Genomic DNA, 18,388 nt, shown 5'->3' on the forward strand with positions numbered 1-18,388 from the left:
CCATTTAGCTACTTTATTTATTTATTTTATTAGTTGCTACTGAAAACATTCAGTCTGGGTGTTGGGAAGTCCAGGTGCGATGCAGCAGCCATGTGCTAATGGCTGTTGATCTAACATTGTTTAGTAGCAGTAAACATTCCTGAGCAGTAAGATCTATCTCATCACAAAATATCCTATGCCGCACAGCAAAGCCATCTGTTCGGAATCTACGGGGTGTACTGCTAAAATTAAAATCCAAGGCTCGTGATGAGGTGAGCCTCACCAACGAGGGAACCAACAAGTACTCGTGTGCCCACGTGATGCTGTTGCTCCGGTACGAATCACTGTATCAGCTGATGGGACAGATGATGATGATTGATGAACATGCAAATGCCTAACTTGGACCAGATCATACGATTGTGCCAAACCAAGCAAGAAAAGTAGGCTTGTCATGTTCACATTCTCGTCTTCCAACTCCCATCAGCCATCACAGTTCACATTTCTCATCAGTCACAAGGCATAGCAGAAAGAGTGTTTCACTGCAAGGATCAAAGAACCCATTTACCACTTTACCAGGCATTTTCGTTCACATGCTACTTGAAAGAACCGTGCCAACTGCTCAGGACTGTGTCAACAGGAGCAGGAGGGCAACGCGGTGGCGTCTTCTCAGCGACGGAGTTGGTCGCCGGAACGCGCGCAGAGGGAGGAGCTGTTGTGCAGCAGGATCAGCTTGAGGCCCCTGGCGGCCTCAACGGGCCTCGGGACATTCCTCCTGGATTCACGGTGGCTGTTGTAGTAGTTCTCCGCCAGCGCGGCCTCGTCCAGGCGTGACCACGCCGCCCCCCTCGGCACGCTGGCCGCCCACATGAACCTGTCAGAGCAAGGGTTCATCAGCGTCTCCCGGAACTCCTTGGCCCCCTCGCACAGCAGGCCCTGAAATATCATACAGAAGCAGCAAGTCAGTCCAGTTACAGTTTTACACACGAATAATAAATGTCTTTAGCAGGAGGGCTGCAGAGATTCAGAGAAGAAAGCAATGCCATGGTACGGTACCTCTGACATGGCTTTGATCTTGAGGTTGACGCTGTTGGACAGGATGACCATGTTCTGGCCGCTGCCTCTTAGCTTGTTGAAGAGGAGGGCGCAGTCGAGGACGCGGTCTTCGGTCTTCGGGGAATCGATGTCGGTGAGGCTTCTTGGGGAGAAGATGCCAGTGAAGCTCCTTGGTGAGAAGAGCGCCAGCATTGAGTTGAAGGCGCCGGCAGCGGTGGCTTCACTTTCTTCACTGTTGCGTTGCGTTTCTGTGGGAGTTGCAGGTGGGGTTGGAGCTACTGGCAACATCTCGGATGAACTCTGCACGTGGATCCACCAGCTCTCGTTCTCCACGGAATCCTCGATCCATTGCATTATGGAGGTAGCCTTTGATGACCTCTTGAACATGCCCTCCCGCTGTTTCATGCATTCCAGCTCCCTCATCACTGGCAAGACGATAAACACAGGGTTTCAGGGGATGAGAATAGCACATCAATCATCAAGCACTTGCAGTCAAGTCAGTTCAGTTAATAATAACAAAGAGCTGGAAAGCATATTGAATAAGTACAAGACACAGTAAGATGTCAAAACTTGGAAGTTAAAGAAGCACAATTCTTTAGTCAACTCAATACCATCATAGCATGAGATGATTGTTGCAAATGAATTACAAAGTCAAAAGCAGTAGAGATTAGCAGCTCAACAGAAGGAGACATGATCATTTAATAACAAGTCAAGGTCACAATAAGGAAATAGGTATATGCAACAATAGAAACATGGAAGTATGTACATTTCCCTTTTGTTCAAAATGCTATCACAGATGAAACAATTACTATGCTGTTCTTAACTTACCAATCCTTGGTATGATCAGATGAGTTCCTTTTATGCCTTTTAGTAGCATTATAGACTTCCTTGATTCGTCATCAAGAAGACAATCGGTATCAGCCAACATGGTCCAGACTTTCATCCCTTCTCCAACCCTATTCGATTCGTGGTTTTTGTGCTGTTCACAAGAAAAAATGGTCTCAATTTTAACATCCATGTCAAAAGCAAAGATATACAAAATGGAAATTCAAAATCAAAGCTTTAGGGTTACTTACTGGAAGGCTGTTCAGTTCATCTTCCAACCTGATTGAGAGATTAGCTTCACTAGCATCAGCCTGGGTACAATCAAATGAGCTAGTTGGTCTCAAGGGAGAATTTGACAGAAGAGTCTGGAAAGGGAGCCTATCTACCACCACCCTTTTCTTTGTGATTGCACTTTCAATTCGTGCACGGTTTTCAGACACATCCCTTGTTTTCAGAGCTACACAAGATACTGGTGTAGAGTTCTCCTTGTCGGAGCAGAATGCCTCCTGATCTTGGTCTGCATCCACTGGGAACAGGTTCTTCGGAAGACAACTTCTCGCTTTCATACCTCCTGTAGATATAGGCGTAGAGTTCTCCTTGTCGGAGCAGAATGCCTCCTGATCTTGGTCTGCATCCACTGGGAACAGGTTCTTTGGAAGACAACTTCTCGCTTTCATACCTCCTGTAGATATAGGTGTCAGATTCTCCTTATCTGAATAGAAAGCTTCAGCATCTACTGTGTGGAAACGTTTGGACTTTGATGATAGATCATTGCATTCCCGTTTACTGATGCTCCTGTTTGGCGTGTATCCGGCCGACACTGAATTATCCATCCTTGAGCCAAGAACCTTCCTACCAATGGACTTGAGAACTCTGGAGGGAGGTGTCACATTTTCCTTGTCTGGAAAGATGTTTTGTTGCCTCACAGGGGAGGTAGCATCATATTCTGATGAAAGTTCACTGCATTCCCTTTGATGGATGCTCCTGTTTGAAGTGAACTCTGCTGACACCGAACTGTCCATCCTTGAGCCAAGAACCTTCCCAGCAATGGGCTTGAGATCCATGGAGGCAGGTGCCACATTCTCATCAAGAAAAAGGTTTCCTTGTTCCGCAGGGGAGATAGCAGCATTGTACTTTCCAGGCGGTACTGAGTTTTCCTTGTCTGGAATGATGTCATTTTTGAAATCTTCATCCGGCATGAGCATAAATTCTCTTTTAACTGACATTAACGGAATAAGATTTTCAGATGTAAGTTCATTTGACTTCATCTTCTTTACAATGTTCAACACGGAGTTTTCACCCTCTGAAAAGTGTTCCAAATTCAGAGGGGAAATGGAATCCATCAACTCTTGGGAACTGGTAGGCTTCAACATTATCTGACTCCTCTCAAATGTTATGTTGCTCGAGGCATAAGGGGTGGTATTCTCCTTGTCCAGTAGACTGATCTCTTCTTTTTCTTCAGTTGCTTCTATATCCAAGTTGTCAAATATACTCCCAAAAATTATGCCTTCAAGCTGACAGTCCTCCACAACAATCTTATTTTGGGCCATTTTCTCCTTGTTTGACAGAACTCCATCCAATTTATGATGGGACAAACCATCATGCTTCATCTCTTGGTGGCTATTCGTATTTCCATCAATCATGTCATGCGTGAAATGATTTTCTGGCATGGCCTCATAGGATTCCATATGTATAGTAGAATCCAGCTGTGAGATTTGATTTGCAAAGGTTCCGTATTTGGAAACCGAAGGGGAAACAGCACATGGCGACTCTGGTCCCATCTGTGGTTTTGCATCAAATGAATCTTGTGGGATAGAATTTTCAGAGATAATGTCATGCTGCTCTGTCTCCTTAGCAAAATTCAGTATGGACTTCTCTTCATCCGAACGCTCCAAATTCAAAGGGTTTGGCACTTCTTGATTCCTCTCCATGGTACTGCTGTCCATGACATGGGGGTTCATGTGGACCTTTTCTGGTGCAACCATCCTTTCCTTCTCTCCAGCTTTGACATCAAAATTATCAAACAAAACCATGCAGGCTGCACATTCTCCCTTGCAATTTTGAGAACATACACGATTCTCATTTTGGGCTTCTTCGTTCTTATAGCTGTAGCTCAAAGTCCTGCTTCTCCTTCCTGTGTCAATGTGAAGAGACTTCACTGACTTCAACTTGGCCCTTCGGGACATGGTGTCTGATGCTTTCTGTTTGTCTGATTGGACTGGTTTTCCAGCTGCCTGTATTATTGAAGAGCCAACAGATTCTGTAATTGAATTCTCACTAACAATCGTCCGCCCTATCGCTCCCGCTCTGTTGTCATGAAAATGTGAGAGTGAAGACTCAGGCAATGGTGGTGCCGAGGAGATCACTTTAGCCCAGCATTCAGTTTGTTCTGATACCACTTGATGTTTTGTCTCCTGTGCATTATATTAGACAGTTAGCATTGCAGATAAGTACCAAAAGTTAAAAGATGTGAAGATCAGTAAAAGTTAAGGGGGAAAAAGTCAAGCAGTAGCACTCACGCAAACATGTAGCATCCTCAAAGAAAAAAACACAAACACACAGAAATATTGGAGAATATATAATCTAGATATAAGTCTAAACAATGCTGTAAGCAAATCGGTATATCGAAAGTGGTTGCAAAATCTGAAGTGAGTAGATATTATCATCATGCAGTTCATATCAAAACAAATTTATGATAAATATCAGGGAAACAACAAGTATTGCTGACCAAGAAAATTAAAGCATGTATTCGTGTTATTCTAGATGAATATTAGTTTGATGTACATAGTTGATAAATTATTAGTTGTGTTCAGTTCTATCAAACGCGTGGCATATAAATCCAGACCGGCAGACAAAGCAGTTCAATCTGGCACAAAATTTCTTAGTGTTAGCTGAGTACCATATATCCCATGAGTACACCAGCCACAAGAAAATCATTTAGCAAACTAAGCAATCAAAAAGAATGAAATCGGCAGACAAACAAGTTCAATCTTGCAGAAAATTTCTAGTGTAAGCTGAGTACCATATATCCCATGAGTACATTAGCCACAAGAAAATCATTTAGCAAACTGAGCAATAAAAATAATGAAATCAGCGGGGAAATCCAACTACATGGGATTAACTAATTTGCGCAGGTGTTCAATGCATTCAGGTTGGTTCAGTATCAACTTTCATTAGGACTTGACGATACTAAAACTTCGTACTAGGTAGAATTCCAGGAAGACGATACACAGAAAGTTCCTTAACAGTCATAATTTTTAAGCATCTTTACATTAACACTGGAAGGAGTGGAACCTTAATAAACCTACACACTAGGCAGAATTCCAAAAAGACGAGGCACATCAAAACATGATAACCAGGAGTCACCGGTGAAGACATTCAACTATGTACATGGGATTAACTAATCTGCGCAGGTGTCCAAAGCATTCAGGATGGTTCAGTGTCAGCTTTTATTAGAACTTACTACACGATGATTAATGAAAGATAAAAAGTTCCTTGATAGTCATAATTTTTAAAGCATCTTTACATTACCACTGGAAGCATTGGAAGCTTATAATAAACCTGGGCACTAGGCAGAATTACAGAAAGACAGGGCACATCAAAACTTGATAACTGTAAGCAACTTCATGCTTCAAGTAACAAGGAACATAACATTATTCAATTGCTGAAGTATTCAGTTACAAAGCTGGATCCTGATTTCAAATGTAATTCATTTCTGAAAGTGGTTACACATAAATGGATTATAAAATAAATAAATAAACTCTAAAAACATACACTAAAACGGGTGAACTAGAAAATAACGGAATATCGATCATTGTAGATGTTGCCTAAATTAACCAATCTACTAAACATCTTAAATAATGCATTATAAGATTTGGCACAACAGCGGCAATTTCAGTATTAGCTTGTTGGGATGCAATCTCATTGTTTGATATGCAAATAAGCTGAGCTAAAGGGACACCATCCATTGGTACCCATACCAAAACCAAGGGCATGAAATGCATCTCAAGTTTCATCAAAGGTTTTCAGTATTAGCTTGTTGGGGTCAAACCTGATGAGTTCTTGTGTCCATTGGCTCCCTCTGCCCAGGCACCAACTGATCCTGTGCTTCCTGTTAATTTCATCAAACGCTTAGACTGCAAGCAACACAGCCAAAATACATACAGATTTTGTACCGGTATAAAAGAGAATTATCGACCTGATGAGTATGGATCTCCTCCTTGTCCTCCTCAACAAGTGGTGGAAGCAGATCATCCATCTCAAATGCCTCGCGCAGGGAAAGCCAGTGAAGTCGGTACTCCCTCTTCGAGGCCCCGAGCTGTAGTGTATCACCAGCCACCAGCTCCACCAGCGTGTTTGGTGGGATCCTTTGGCCCGAGATCCAGGTCCCATGCACTGGGTCAATCAAAGCACAACCATGGATCAATTGTATGTAATTTTTGCATAATTTCGATCGAAATTGCAAGCATATTCGCTATCATCGCAGGCCCTCATGAATATGATAAGGTGGGGCTAATCCTGACAATATCGAGCCTATCGGGAGCAAATCCAAGTGAATCGATGACATAAATCCCCCAGAAAAGTCCCCAAATAGATCAGTCTGCACGAATCGATCCACCCTAACAAAACCCTAGAATTCGCGTAAACCCGAGCACGCGCGGAGATCGCGAAGGGCACGCGCGCACGCGGAGAGTGGGGAGACGGAGAGGGTTGCGCGGAGGAAAGCGTGATCTGGGTACCGGAGGAGAGGTCGGTGACGGTGATCCGGCGCTGGCGCCGCTTGCAGCGGACCTCGAGGTGGCGGCGGCTGACGCTGGGGTGGTCGATGAGGACGTGGCAGTCGGGATGCCGCCCAAACAGTACCGGCGGATCCTCCGCCCGATCCGCATCCGCGCCGCGCCGCGCAGCCTCCGTCGGCGGCCCGTTGAGGAAGATGTGCTTCAGCACGACGCCGCCCTTGGCCACCGCGAACGCCGCGATCGGAGACCCCGCCCCCGCCTCCACTTCCTCCGCCGCCGCCGCCGTCGTCGCCATGCCTGCGCGTGTGGGCTGGTTGGGTGGGCGGGGCGAGGTGGAATCGAGATGATGACGCTACGCCTCTGTGTGTGTAAAACGCAGCTCAAGCGGAGGCGGAGGGGATTCGAAATGTGGAGGAGACGTTGGAGCCGGGGCGGATTTGAGAGCTTTGCCAATTGCGACGGCTAGAATTTTATTGTTGGAATATAATAATTGGAAGGGGCCGACGCGTCACCGCGTGAGTCACGCGCTCGCCCTGGCTAATGACGCTTGTGCGGGCCCATTTTCAATTTTCCTTTTTTTTCCAACACCATTTTCTATTTTTCTGTTCACAAAAATGTCAAGTTCTGCCCCGAAACATAAAGACGTCGAAAGGTAAAGAAAAATGATCAAAATAGACCGACTGTCCCATGTACCGTGTCGGTCACCTCGATCGGCTGCCACGTGTCTCCATTGGGCTTGTGAAGCGTCTCCGTTTGTCTTTCGGAATAGCTTCACACACGATGATTTCTGGACGACATGTGCACGATAGTAGGATCTCACGGTCCTTATTTAGACAGGATTTTAATCAAACGCTGATAAGCTAGTGTCGTGCATGCATCGGCTGCGAAATCGTCGGCTGCATAGCACTGCTCTTTGTCTTTTCTCTAAAACTCTCCCCATCCTTTTTGTTTTCTTTGCACTCTTGCATCGCCTGTGTAGATCCTCTCCCCCTCGCCCCCTCCCCTCCTCCCTGCCTCCATATCAAGACAACAATGGCAAGTGGAGCACTTTTGCAGCTCTGCAAGTCAACAACGCCATTGTGCAAGCTACTACTTCCATTTGCCACCCCCAACCCCCGTGAGGACAACCTATTGTTGGAACACTTGCCTCATGCCCTCTATTGTAGGCTTCGGGAGGGGGCAGGGTTGTTGCTGTAGGACTAACCACTGCTCTCTGTCGGGATTGCAAGGGGTCGCATTTGATGTTGCAAGGCTCGTTCTGTAGCCAGTGCAAGGGAACCATGAGTGATTTAGGGGAGTTATTGTGGTGTTGTGAAGGACTGATCACATGCTCATCACAATGTTGCAAGGGGGTAGCGCCCTATGCTACAGGAGGCGGGCTATGAGACATAAGGAAGGGAACCACCAACACTTTAGGGGAGCCGCCACGGTGATGTGAAGGATGATGGATACATTTTGCATCATATTTTACTTAGTGTCTTTGCACCGTGGACTTAGGATTTTTGCATTTAACCATGTCCACTTGTTCATTTTTGTCTGATTTCACCAGACCTCTACAATTAGGAGATTTGAGGCATTCTTTGAAAAATTCTTACTTTTGTTGAATACCGTGTTGATTTGATGTCATATGAACCTTTCATGGAGAGGAGCACCAGAGAAGAAAAACAAACATCGTTTGGAGGATCTAGAAGGGCAGGTGATACGATGAATAGATAGACCTCCACTAAATATATATCCGTAGGGGGAATAAGCAAAAGGACATCCACCTTTGCAATTGCTTTTATCACATAGGCATCGACATCAAGATGCATCACCTTCATTGCTAGCCACGCCATCCTCATCGACTCTCTCATCTATCTCATTGTAATCCTCAAATCTATTATAGATCTGTATGTATATCACTTTAATAGCTCATCCGCATATAATTATCTCCGTGATGTCTTGTGCCCCCATGTTGGTTATGCCATGGGCCAACCAACCCGACCCATGGCCCTACTATGAGATGGGACCAAAAGTCTCGGTGTACAAGACAAGACAACTGGCGCACGAAGGGACTCCCCCTTACCGACTTAGATCCTGTAACCCTAGACCCCGGTACCTATATAAGCCGAGATTAGCTAGTCGAATTGATGAACAACATAACCTAGAGCTTTGCTCAATCCCTCGGTCTTTTTAACCCTTGTGCAATCAATATACACAAGCAAGAGTAGGGGATTAGGTAGAACTCTGTCCATGTTACCATTCGATTTACTCGTTTGGTCGGGTATCATATCGAGGCATCTGCTGAAAAATACTCCTACAGTGAGCACTTCGGGCCCACAACTAGCGACAAGGAGGAGCATCAACAACTCGTGGGCGTCACTCATCGCTCTCAGGAGGAGGAGGACGACTTTGCCTACATCAACAAGCTGTGAGGCTCGGACGAGGACTAAACGACGATGATGTAGTAGTTTAAGTAGTAGTATCGACATTGCATATTTTGAAAATATAGCTTAACTTGATATGGAGATGACATTTGCAAGTGTCGCTTTTCTTTACTGTTGATTCTGTGTAATTTTCAATCTCATGCGAACGGCGTACAAGCACAGAAATAATAAGACCAGTATGCTTTTCAATGTAATTTTATTTTGTACTGATCGTTTTACATCGAGTTGTCTATCTGTTTACTAGCTTTTTTCTCTCTTGATATTAAGACCTTTGGTGTCTAATATTGCTAGTTTAGAAAAGTTCAACGAGATATTCAAAAGTTATGCGTGGATTAAAAGTTGGCTGGTCAGTGTGGGAAAAGAATAGCTGCTTGTGGGTTTTCAAACTCCATGAGTTGCTCATGGATGATTCACTCACCAAATCTGTTGTTGGTAACTTAGTCAAGGAAATCAAATATTCTATGAAAGAACGGAAGTTCAAACAGAGTAAGATTGCTAGGTCGCAAAATAGGATAGTTCATTGTCTTGCGAATTATGCATGGACAGCTCGAAGCACCGTTGTTGGTTGCGTAGAGGTGCAGATTTTGTTCAAGATCTTGTTATAGCTAATTGTAACCCTATTGAACTGAAATAAAAATCCTATCCCTCGAAATAAAAGTTTCCTCTCTCCCGTAGTATATCCATCCGGGATTTCAATTCAAATAATTTTAGCTCGAAGATTTCGGTTTCAAGCGCTATGGTGACAAGGGAAGGGAATATCCGAATATGTAGCCTTTGACATGTGGGGTCCAATTCTGAAACACGGCATGTCAGTCCGACGGGCTGGCCTCGTTTCATTTCCCCTCCCTCTCCGCCGCCGTCGTTGCTGGCCTCCTCCGGCCACTGCACTGCGCACGGAATCCATCCCCACGTCCGTGATCTCACTCGCGCCGTATCCCGTACGAGCATGGCGGCGGTCTGCAGGGGGCGTCGCGGGGGCGGCGAGGGAGAAGGTGGTGCTCTCACGGAGGAGGAGGGGCAGCACAAATTCGGGCCATCTTCTCGATTTCAGTCCGCGCTTGGGCTCGGCGCTCTGGTCCGCGCCGCCGGTGGGAAAGCACCGCAAGGTGAGGGAGAGGCAAGGAATGGACGACCTTCTGCTTTGTTTTCCTTTACCGATTTACCTTCAGCGTGAGAGATTGTTCAGGTAACAAATCGCCCCTGCTGGTCCCATAGTCAGCAGATCGGATGGTGGTATCATATTCTCGGTTTGGTTGCTGATAGAGACTTGCATTCTAACCTGGCATGGAATTTTCTAGTCATGAATGTGTGAAGCAGTGCGTCCATGCTTTGTCTGGCTCCAAGGTGGGAACATGTGGTGCTGCAAATCACACTGTCACCCTTGAGCCTTGAGCAACACTGGCACTATGTCCACACCTGCTCGGCCGGCAGCTTGGTCGAGAATTCAGGCCTGCTGCCGCTCTCTCTGTCGTTCCTCGTGTCAAGAATCGTAGCGTCCTCATTAAGGATATCCTGATGTCATCGTGTAAACAGAGACAAGCAATATGTGTATGCTGTCACTTTCTCCTTTTTCTTTCGACGAAATGGGTTCGTTGGTCACTAGTGGGTAGTTGTGTAGGGAAATGCATAATTTAGTTTTTCAAAAAGTATTATATGTTAAAAGGCTAAAGTTTGATACCTTCTTCCTGAAGTAGATATTGCCATGCCTATAAATGAAGGAGTAACCAAGCAGCTCCTAGTTACTTGTAGCTATGGCAGTTCAGATGACATGATCACGCTGTTTTGGGGGATGTTTGTGCAACCGTCAAACGATGGCAGGATGGTGGTGGTGGACATGAACTCAAGGTGCGTTAGTCTCTAGTAACTTTTGAGTCTTGTAAACCATCTTGTTTTTAGAGTTCCATCGAATTTTATCCAAGTGTTTTAGGTGGCTCATTCGAGGAGCTACATGGTGCTTGTTAGTTGATTTAAATGACAACAAGGATGATTCCCACAAACAACTTTTTATGGGTCGTATTTCTCCTTCCACCTTTTTTAACATCTCCTCACTCCTACCTGTAGTATGATGATTACTGTATGCCCAGATGGCGAAAAAGTATATCTGAAGTAAAAAAAAAATAACCAATCCTGATCACAATTTGGGATGGATCTGAAGAAGGTGCCTGTTTTGTATCTCCTTATAACAGGTCATCCATGACTAAATTTAGAAAATAATAATTCATTGTGTAATAATTTGCAGAATTGACCATACGCGTAACATATTGGTCCATATGCGATTGAGTTCTCTAGCATCTGCTTCAGTAGTTTAGGCAGCAGGTTCGTGAATCAAAAGCTTTCACATGATTGTAGGACTGTAGGAAATTCAGATATCTCAAATCTAATCAGATTAGTAAAAGACTATGGTTATTGTAGTAAATTTGCGTTGGCTGGAAGCCTGTAATTTCACTTATGTTGTTCTTTACTTACTTGCAGAAAGACAGTAGGCAAGTCCTGAGGTAGAGATTGAAGAATAATCGGTTAGGTAGTACTTGACATGACAAATGATTTTTCACTAACATCAACTATTGGCTATCTAAAAATGCCCTTATTTTTTGTTTGCATGTAACCAAGATCTTCAACAAAGACAGCTAGCCAGCCATGAAGATTACTACAATCATGCAGTTTATCTTGGGGCTCATTGTTTGCAATGGACATGTCATCATCTGTGGTTCCCTGTATGGAAATGAGACAGACCAATTATCACTGCTTGAATTCAAGAATGCAATTACCCTCGATCCAAAGCAATCCTTGATGTCCTGGAATGACAGTACCCACTTTTGCAATTGGGAAGGTGTTCATTGCAGAATGAAGAATCCATACCGTGTCACTTCTCTTAACCTTACAAATCGAGGTTTAGTTGGTGAAATCTCTCCTTCACTTGGAAATCTGACATTCCTAAAACATTTACTCCTACCGACAAATGGGTTAACTGGGACAATTCCTCCATCCCTTGGTCATTTGCATCGCCTTCAAAACCTCTACCTGAGCAATAACACACTGCAAGGGAGGATACCTAGTCTGGCAAACTGTTCCAACCTCAAGGCTCTATGGCTGGATAGAAATCAACTAGTTGGACGAATTCCTGCAGACTTGCCTCCTTACCTTCAAGTGCTGCAACTTTCAGTTAACAATCTGACTGGAACCATCCCTGCTTCTCTTGCCAACATCACAGTGCTAAACCAGTTTAACGTTGCGTTTAATAATATTGAGGGCAACATCCCGAATGAGATTGCAAAGTTACCTGCGCTCCATATTCTGAACGTGGGTAGCAATCAATTGACAGGCATGTTTCAACAGGCCATCTTGAACCTTTCTACTCTTGTTACCCTTAACCTTGGTCCAAATCATTTAAGTGGTGAGGTACCATCCAATCTTGGTAACTCTCTACCCAGTCTCCAAAACTTCGCATTAGCCGATAACTTCTTTTATGGGAAAATCCCATCTTCTTTGATCAATGCATCCCAGATACACATTTTTGATATATCAAAAAATAATTTCACAGGATCGGTGCTTCGGTCCATTGGCAAACTTTCCGAACTCACATGGTTAAACCTTGAGTTCAATAAACTCCAAGCACGTAACAAGCAAGATTGGGAGTTTATGAACAGCTTAACCAATTGTACTAAGCTAAATGCCTTCTCGGTAGAGGGGAATCATCTACAAGGCCACATACCAAGTGCATTATCCAACCTTTCCATTCAGCTTCAACATCTATATTTGGGGCGGAATCAATTGGAAGGAGGTTTCCCTTCTGGCATAGCGAACCTTCCGAACCTGATTGTTTTAGGAATGAATAGCAATCGATTTACAGGTACCATTCCTCAATGGTTAGGAGCTCTAAAAAATTTGCAAATACTAGGTTTAGCTGACAACATCTTTACAGGGTTTATTCCATCCTCCCTTTCCAATTTATCTCAATTGGCATATCTCCTTCTAGACTCGAACCAATTTGTTGGCAACATACCACCAAGCTTTGGAAATCTTCAAAACCTTGAAATACTGAACATGTCCAGCAACAATCTTCATGGTTTAGTGCCAAAGGAGATCTTTAGAATTCCAACACTAAGGGAAATTTATTTATCTTTGAACAACTTCAATGGACAACTTCCTAACGACATTGGTAATGCCAAACAACTCAGAAATCTAGAACTCTCTTCAAATAGTCTATCTGGAGATATTCCTAGCACTCTGGGTGAGTGTGCAAGTTTGGAAGATATCAAGTTGGACTGGAATGTTTTCAGTGGAAGCATCCCCACTTCATTAAGCAAAATAAGTAGCCTAAAAGTTCTTAGTGTTTCCCACAATAACATTACTGGATCAATTCCAGTGTCTCTTGGCAACCTACAATATCTTGAGCAACTAGATCTGTCATTCAACCATCTCGAGGGGGAGGTCCCAAAAGAAGGAATCTTCAAGAATGTAACTGCTCTGTGGATCGAAGGAAATCATGGGCTTTGTGGTGGGGCTCTGCAGTTACACTTAATGGCATGTTCTGTTATGCCTTCAAATTCAAGAAATCACAAACTGTTTGCTGTACTCAAAGTGTTAATTCCAATAGCTTGCATGGTCTCACTTGCTATGGTCATACTTCTCTTATTGTTCTGGAGGGGGAGACATAAGAGAAAATCCATGTCGTCGCCATCACTTGATAGAAATCTTCCCGAAGTTTCTTTCAGTGATATTGCTAGAGCAACAGACGGGTTCTCAACATCCAGCATAATTGGAAGAGGGAGATATGGTACTGTGTATCAAGGAAAACTATTTCAAGATGGAAATTATGTTGCCATAAAAGTCTTCAACCTGGAGACAAGGGGAGCACCAAATAGCTTCATTGCAGAATGTAATGTCTTAAGGAATGTGCGGCATCGTAATCTGGTTCCTATACTAACCGCATGCTCAAGCATTGATTCTAACGGAAATGATTTCAAAGCTCTAGTGTATGAGTTCATGCCTCGAGGAGACTTGCATGGACTACTGTACTCAACTCAAGACTATGAGAGCTCTTTAGATTTGATACATATTACAATAGTTCAAAGGCTAAGCATTGTTGTGGATATAGCAGATGCACTGGAGTACCTACACCATAACAACCAAGGAACTATTGTTCATTGTGATATGAAGCCTAGCAACATTCTTTTGGATGACAACATGACAGCTCATGTTGGGGATTTCGGTCTTGCAAGGTTTGTAGTTGATTCAACGGTATCATCATCCGATGATTCATACTCAGCCTCTTCAATTGCGATAAATGGAACTATTGGATATGTTGCTCCAGGTAATTCCAGTTTTCATATTTTCGTATTGTATTATTTAAACTGAGAGTAACTTCTGCTCATACTAACACTGGAATTACATTATTGTTGCATTTGAACTACAGAATGTGCAACAGGTGGTCATATTTCGACTGCTAGCGATGTCTACAGCTTTGGAATTGTTCTATTTGAGATATTCTTACGGAAGAGGCCGACAGATGATATGTTCAAAGATGGACTAAACATTGTGAAATTTGTTGAAATGAATTTTCCTGCCAGGATATCAGAAATTATTGAACCTGAAGTACTTCAAGATCAGCCTGAGTTTCCTGAAAAAACTCTAGTGGCCGTGAAGGAAAATGACCTGGACTGTGTAAGCTCAGTGCTAAACATCGGGCTTCGCTGCACCAAGCCATACCCGAACGAGCGCCCTAACATGCAGGAAGTGGCTGCAGGGCTGCATGGAATCAAGGAAGCTTATCTCAGAGGGTACTAAGGTAATCACCATTTTTAGTGTTCAGTGCTGCAGTGTTATTTATAGTCTACACAAGGTTTTATCACTCACTACATTTGGCAGCACCGTATTTTTGGAGTTTTCAGAGAATCCCTTCTTTTTAGAAACCATAGTTTTAAATACTTTGATGCGTTTGGTATTTGGTGTCAAGAAAAAAAATGAAGTTTTATAAACCGTAGTATTCCTGAAACCGTGGTTTTTCTGCTGTATTTCAAAAAGAGGCCCTGGCCTCTTTTATCTAAACCGAGAAATGCGAGCGCCTCCTTGTTGCTCCCCTGCTATTATTTCTAGCGAGTCCATCCATCTTCTTCCGGCCGCCATGTCACCTGCAAACCCATTAGCATAATTTTTTCGAGTGAGCTATCCAATCAGTAAGTAGATTGGTTTATCTAGGAGAGATACCCGGTCAATCAGGGCCATCAGGCATTAGCAAATTCCATGCGCGCGTAGTGTGGTACGTAACTTTCCAGGTCAGCGATCAGCTAGCTGGATTTCCTCTTCCCACCGGAGCTCTCGACCATCGGGTCGTGCACACATACTTCACATCCTTCCTAGAAATGCAGGAGGCAGGGTACACTTCCTTCACATCCTTTGTAGAAGTGCAGGAGGCAGGGAGAGACATACAAGAGATAGCTCTAGACTGCTACGGATCCTACCATCTACTACTCCCTCCGTTCCTAAATACTTGTCTTTCTAGGCATTTCAACAAATGACTACATACGGAGCAAAATGAGTGAATCTACACTCTAAAATATGTCTACATACACCGTATGTAGTAGTCATTTGAAATGTCTAGAAAGACAAATATTTAGGAACGGAGGGAGTAGATGAGGATGTGTTGACATCGTGCATGGCGAGGATGCATGCAGCCAGCGGCTGTTAGCACACGCTGATTAATCGAGTCATGTAGCTCGTTAAGTGTAGCTGAGTTAGGTCTAGTTGTCATCCATGCGTATCTGTAGGTCAAAATTACGGCAAGACAATGCTGGCCAAACACTTGGGTGGTATTACCAAAACTGTTAAAAATGACAGTTTTGAGAAATCGAAGTATGCCCGCGCGTTGGAATGCGTAAGTTCTGGAGTACTGTGGTTTTGAAAAAACGGTGCTACCAAACTAGGCCTGTATTTGCCTTTCTTTTCCGAATAAGAAACACTACTCTTGTAACTGGCGTGAGTACATAAGCTGCGATGTGATGTTGCAGTTTGCTGGCAGGTACGTTCTTGGAAAATGAATATTGGGAGTAAATCACAACGTGCTGGGTGGGCAACACGCTCTGCTTGTGCTGCTCCTCAAGACAGAGCTTCATCCCTGATGATGGTCTCCCATGCTGTTTGGGTGATGGATCTGTTTAATTCGGGATAACATCTTGACTCTTTGTTGTACCTTTTCTATGTGGAATCAGCCAACCTTTATTAGTAGTTTGAATTAAGGCTACATGGTCGGCATGTTGCTAGTACTATGTAATATTACCTCCGTGCCGAATTACTTATCTTAGATTTGTCTAGATAGGGAGTATGGTGTAGTAGTACGCCCGGGCAAGTATTGTAGAGCTGGCAACTATTTCTTACAGCCTAAATCTACATCCCATATCTGTTTTCTTGATTTATGTTTGTACCAAGTTTGTTGTTCGAACATTTCATAAGTTGAAGGTTTGAGGTCGAATTCCTCATCTTATACATTATTTTGTTATAAAGCAGTGGATTATCCAAATTCCCTGTGTAATCCAATTTGGAGTTGGTTCACACTTCACTTGCACCAAGTCTGATGCTTGTTAACAAATCTCGATTGTCGTTGCTAGCTGTGATTGTTTGATTCTCGGTAGATCGACGTGTGCCTCTAATACCTAACCTCGTTGCTGATAACAAAGCCAATTGGCCGTCCGGTAGCTGTGTTTTGAATTTCAGCCGAATTTCAGCCATCTCGGCCATGGGCGAAAAATATTTTCTGCCGAAAATATGGATTTTGGTCCAAATTTGGTCAAATTTAAATCAAATTTGTGTCATATTTTGATCAAATTTTGGCCGAAATTTTTAAAAATGGCCGAAATTCGGCCATTTCAGTCTGGGGCGAAAAATTTCACAAACCGAGAGTCAAAACCCAGGCCGGTAGTGACAACTAGAGTTGACACAGTTGGAGCAAGAGGAGAAAGAAGAAGGGAGAATGACAACGAGGAGAAAAAAAGGACAATTAAACCCATCAAGGGGAAAGAAGGGGCGACATGTGGGCTATGCCACGTGGAGCTCACCAGTTGGATGACGTGAGAACCGTTTTTTTTTAAATGATGAAGGTGAGGATCTTTTTTGAGAAAGGTTTTTCTTTGTTTTTTTAAGATGGAGGTGACCGGTGGACTATGCCATGTGGCACTCGCTGGTTGTATGAGGCGAGGAAAGTTTTTTTTAGATGGAGGTGAGGTTTCTTAGAAAGGTTTTCATTGTTCTTTTAGATGGGGTGGGTTTTTTTTAGATGGAGGTGAGGAAATGTTTGTTTTTTTGAGATGGACATGACTTTTTTTTCTTTTTTCCCTAAGATAAAGCTGGTGGAAACGAGCGCACAACTTCATCTCAAACAGTGCGCAACGGCATGCTCCAGTCACTAGCTTAGGATGTCCAACGAGCTCGGGCATGGTGGGTGAAAGGCTATGTGATGATGTCATGTGCCCACGGTATCTGAAGCGAGTTTTGTTGTAATGGGCAGGCCATGTAGCTTAATACTTTTTCGTCCGCATAATAATCAAATTCACATCGTTCCTTTATTTTTCTCACCGGCTTTTCTAGGCGGTTTTCTTTGGTTTTTTCTAGGACGGGTTTCGTCCAGTTTCCTTTTTTCTTTTTTCTTATTTATTTTTTTGTATTATTTTTCTCTTTTCTTTTTCAAATTCATGAAATTTTTCAAATTAAAAAATCTACAATTCATAAACTTTTTTGAATTTATGAACACTTTCAAAATCGATGAACTTTTTCAAATTCATAAATTATTCTGAAATTTGTGAGTTTTGAATCCATGAACTTAATTTGAACTGCAGAACCCACAAACTCTTGTCAAATTTGTTTACATTTTGGAAAACTATGAACCTTTTTCCAATTCATGAACTTCTTTGAATTTCGTGAACTTTTTAAAATTCATATATTTTGAATTCCATGAACCTTTTCCAAATTTACGGAACCCACAATCTTTTTACAGATTTGTGAAATTTTTTGAAACCCGCAAACTTTTTAAAATTCCCAAACTTCTTCTAAATCCACAAAAAAAAATCAAATCTCCAGAACCCATTTTTTTCAAATTCGGGAATATTTTGAAAGCCGTGAACTTTTCACATATTAATGATTATTTTTGATCCGAGAACCTTTCAATTTCACAAAGTTTTTTTCCAAATTTGTGAACTTCTTTTGAATGCATGAACTTTTTCAAATCCTCAACTTGTTTTTCAAATTCGTGCACTTTTTTAAACTTGCAAACATTGTTTCGAATTAGTGAACACCTTTAAGAATTTATGAACCTTTTTGTAAATTCATGAACATTTTCTAATTTCATTAAAAAAAACAGTTAGCAAGCGACCCGAG

General features: G+C 43.0%; 2 protein-coding genes across 4 annotated transcripts; one reads left to right on the plus strand and one right to left on the minus strand.

The window, feature by feature from the left end:
* Nucleotides 1-360: 360 nt before the first annotated feature.
* LOC119295387 (FHA domain-containing protein PS1-like) lies at nucleotides 361-7,044 on the minus strand. Its single transcript, XM_037573804.1, has 7 exons — nucleotides 6,597-7,044; nucleotides 6,056-6,252; nucleotides 5,909-5,968; nucleotides 2,109-4,271; nucleotides 1,861-2,011; nucleotides 1,033-1,457; nucleotides 361-912 (listed from the first exon to the last, which is right to left on the minus strand). Exons 1-7 carry the CDS (start codon nucleotides 6,889-6,891, stop codon nucleotides 646-648), a joined length of 3,558 nt encoding a protein of 1,185 aa, XP_037429701.1. The 5' UTR covers nucleotides 6,892-7,044; the 3' UTR covers nucleotides 361-645.
* A 2,833-nt stretch (nucleotides 7,045-9,877) lies between these two features.
* Nucleotides 9,878-16,490, plus strand: LOC119295388 (receptor kinase-like protein Xa21). 3 transcript variants are annotated; one of them, XM_037573805.1, is made up of 6 exons: nucleotides 9,878-10,128; nucleotides 10,717-10,867; nucleotides 11,495-11,543; nucleotides 11,633-14,336; nucleotides 14,439-14,810; nucleotides 16,041-16,490. In XM_037573805.1, the coding sequence occupies exons 4-5, from the start codon at nucleotides 11,660-11,662 to the stop codon at nucleotides 14,807-14,809; spliced, it is 3,048 nt and encodes a 1,015-aa protein (XP_037429702.1). In that variant the 5' UTR covers nucleotides 9,878-10,128; nucleotides 10,717-10,867; nucleotides 11,495-11,543; nucleotides 11,633-11,659; the 3' UTR covers nucleotide 14,810; nucleotides 16,041-16,490. The 3 variants fall into 3 exon arrangements, with proteins under 3 accessions (XP_037429702.1, XP_037429703.1, XP_037429705.1); XM_037573806.1 differs by having other exon boundaries at nucleotides 9,878-10,867; XM_037573808.1 differs by lacking the exon at nucleotides 11,495-11,543.
* The last annotated feature ends 1,898 nt before the right edge of the window (nucleotides 16,491-18,388 follow it).

Source organism: Triticum dicoccoides, chromosome 4B (assembly GCF_002162155.2).
Source record: "Triticum dicoccoides isolate Atlit2015 ecotype Zavitan chromosome 4B, WEW_v2.0, whole genome shotgun sequence".
Lineage (NCBI taxonomy): Eukaryota > Viridiplantae > Streptophyta > Magnoliopsida > Poales > Poaceae > Triticum > Triticum dicoccoides.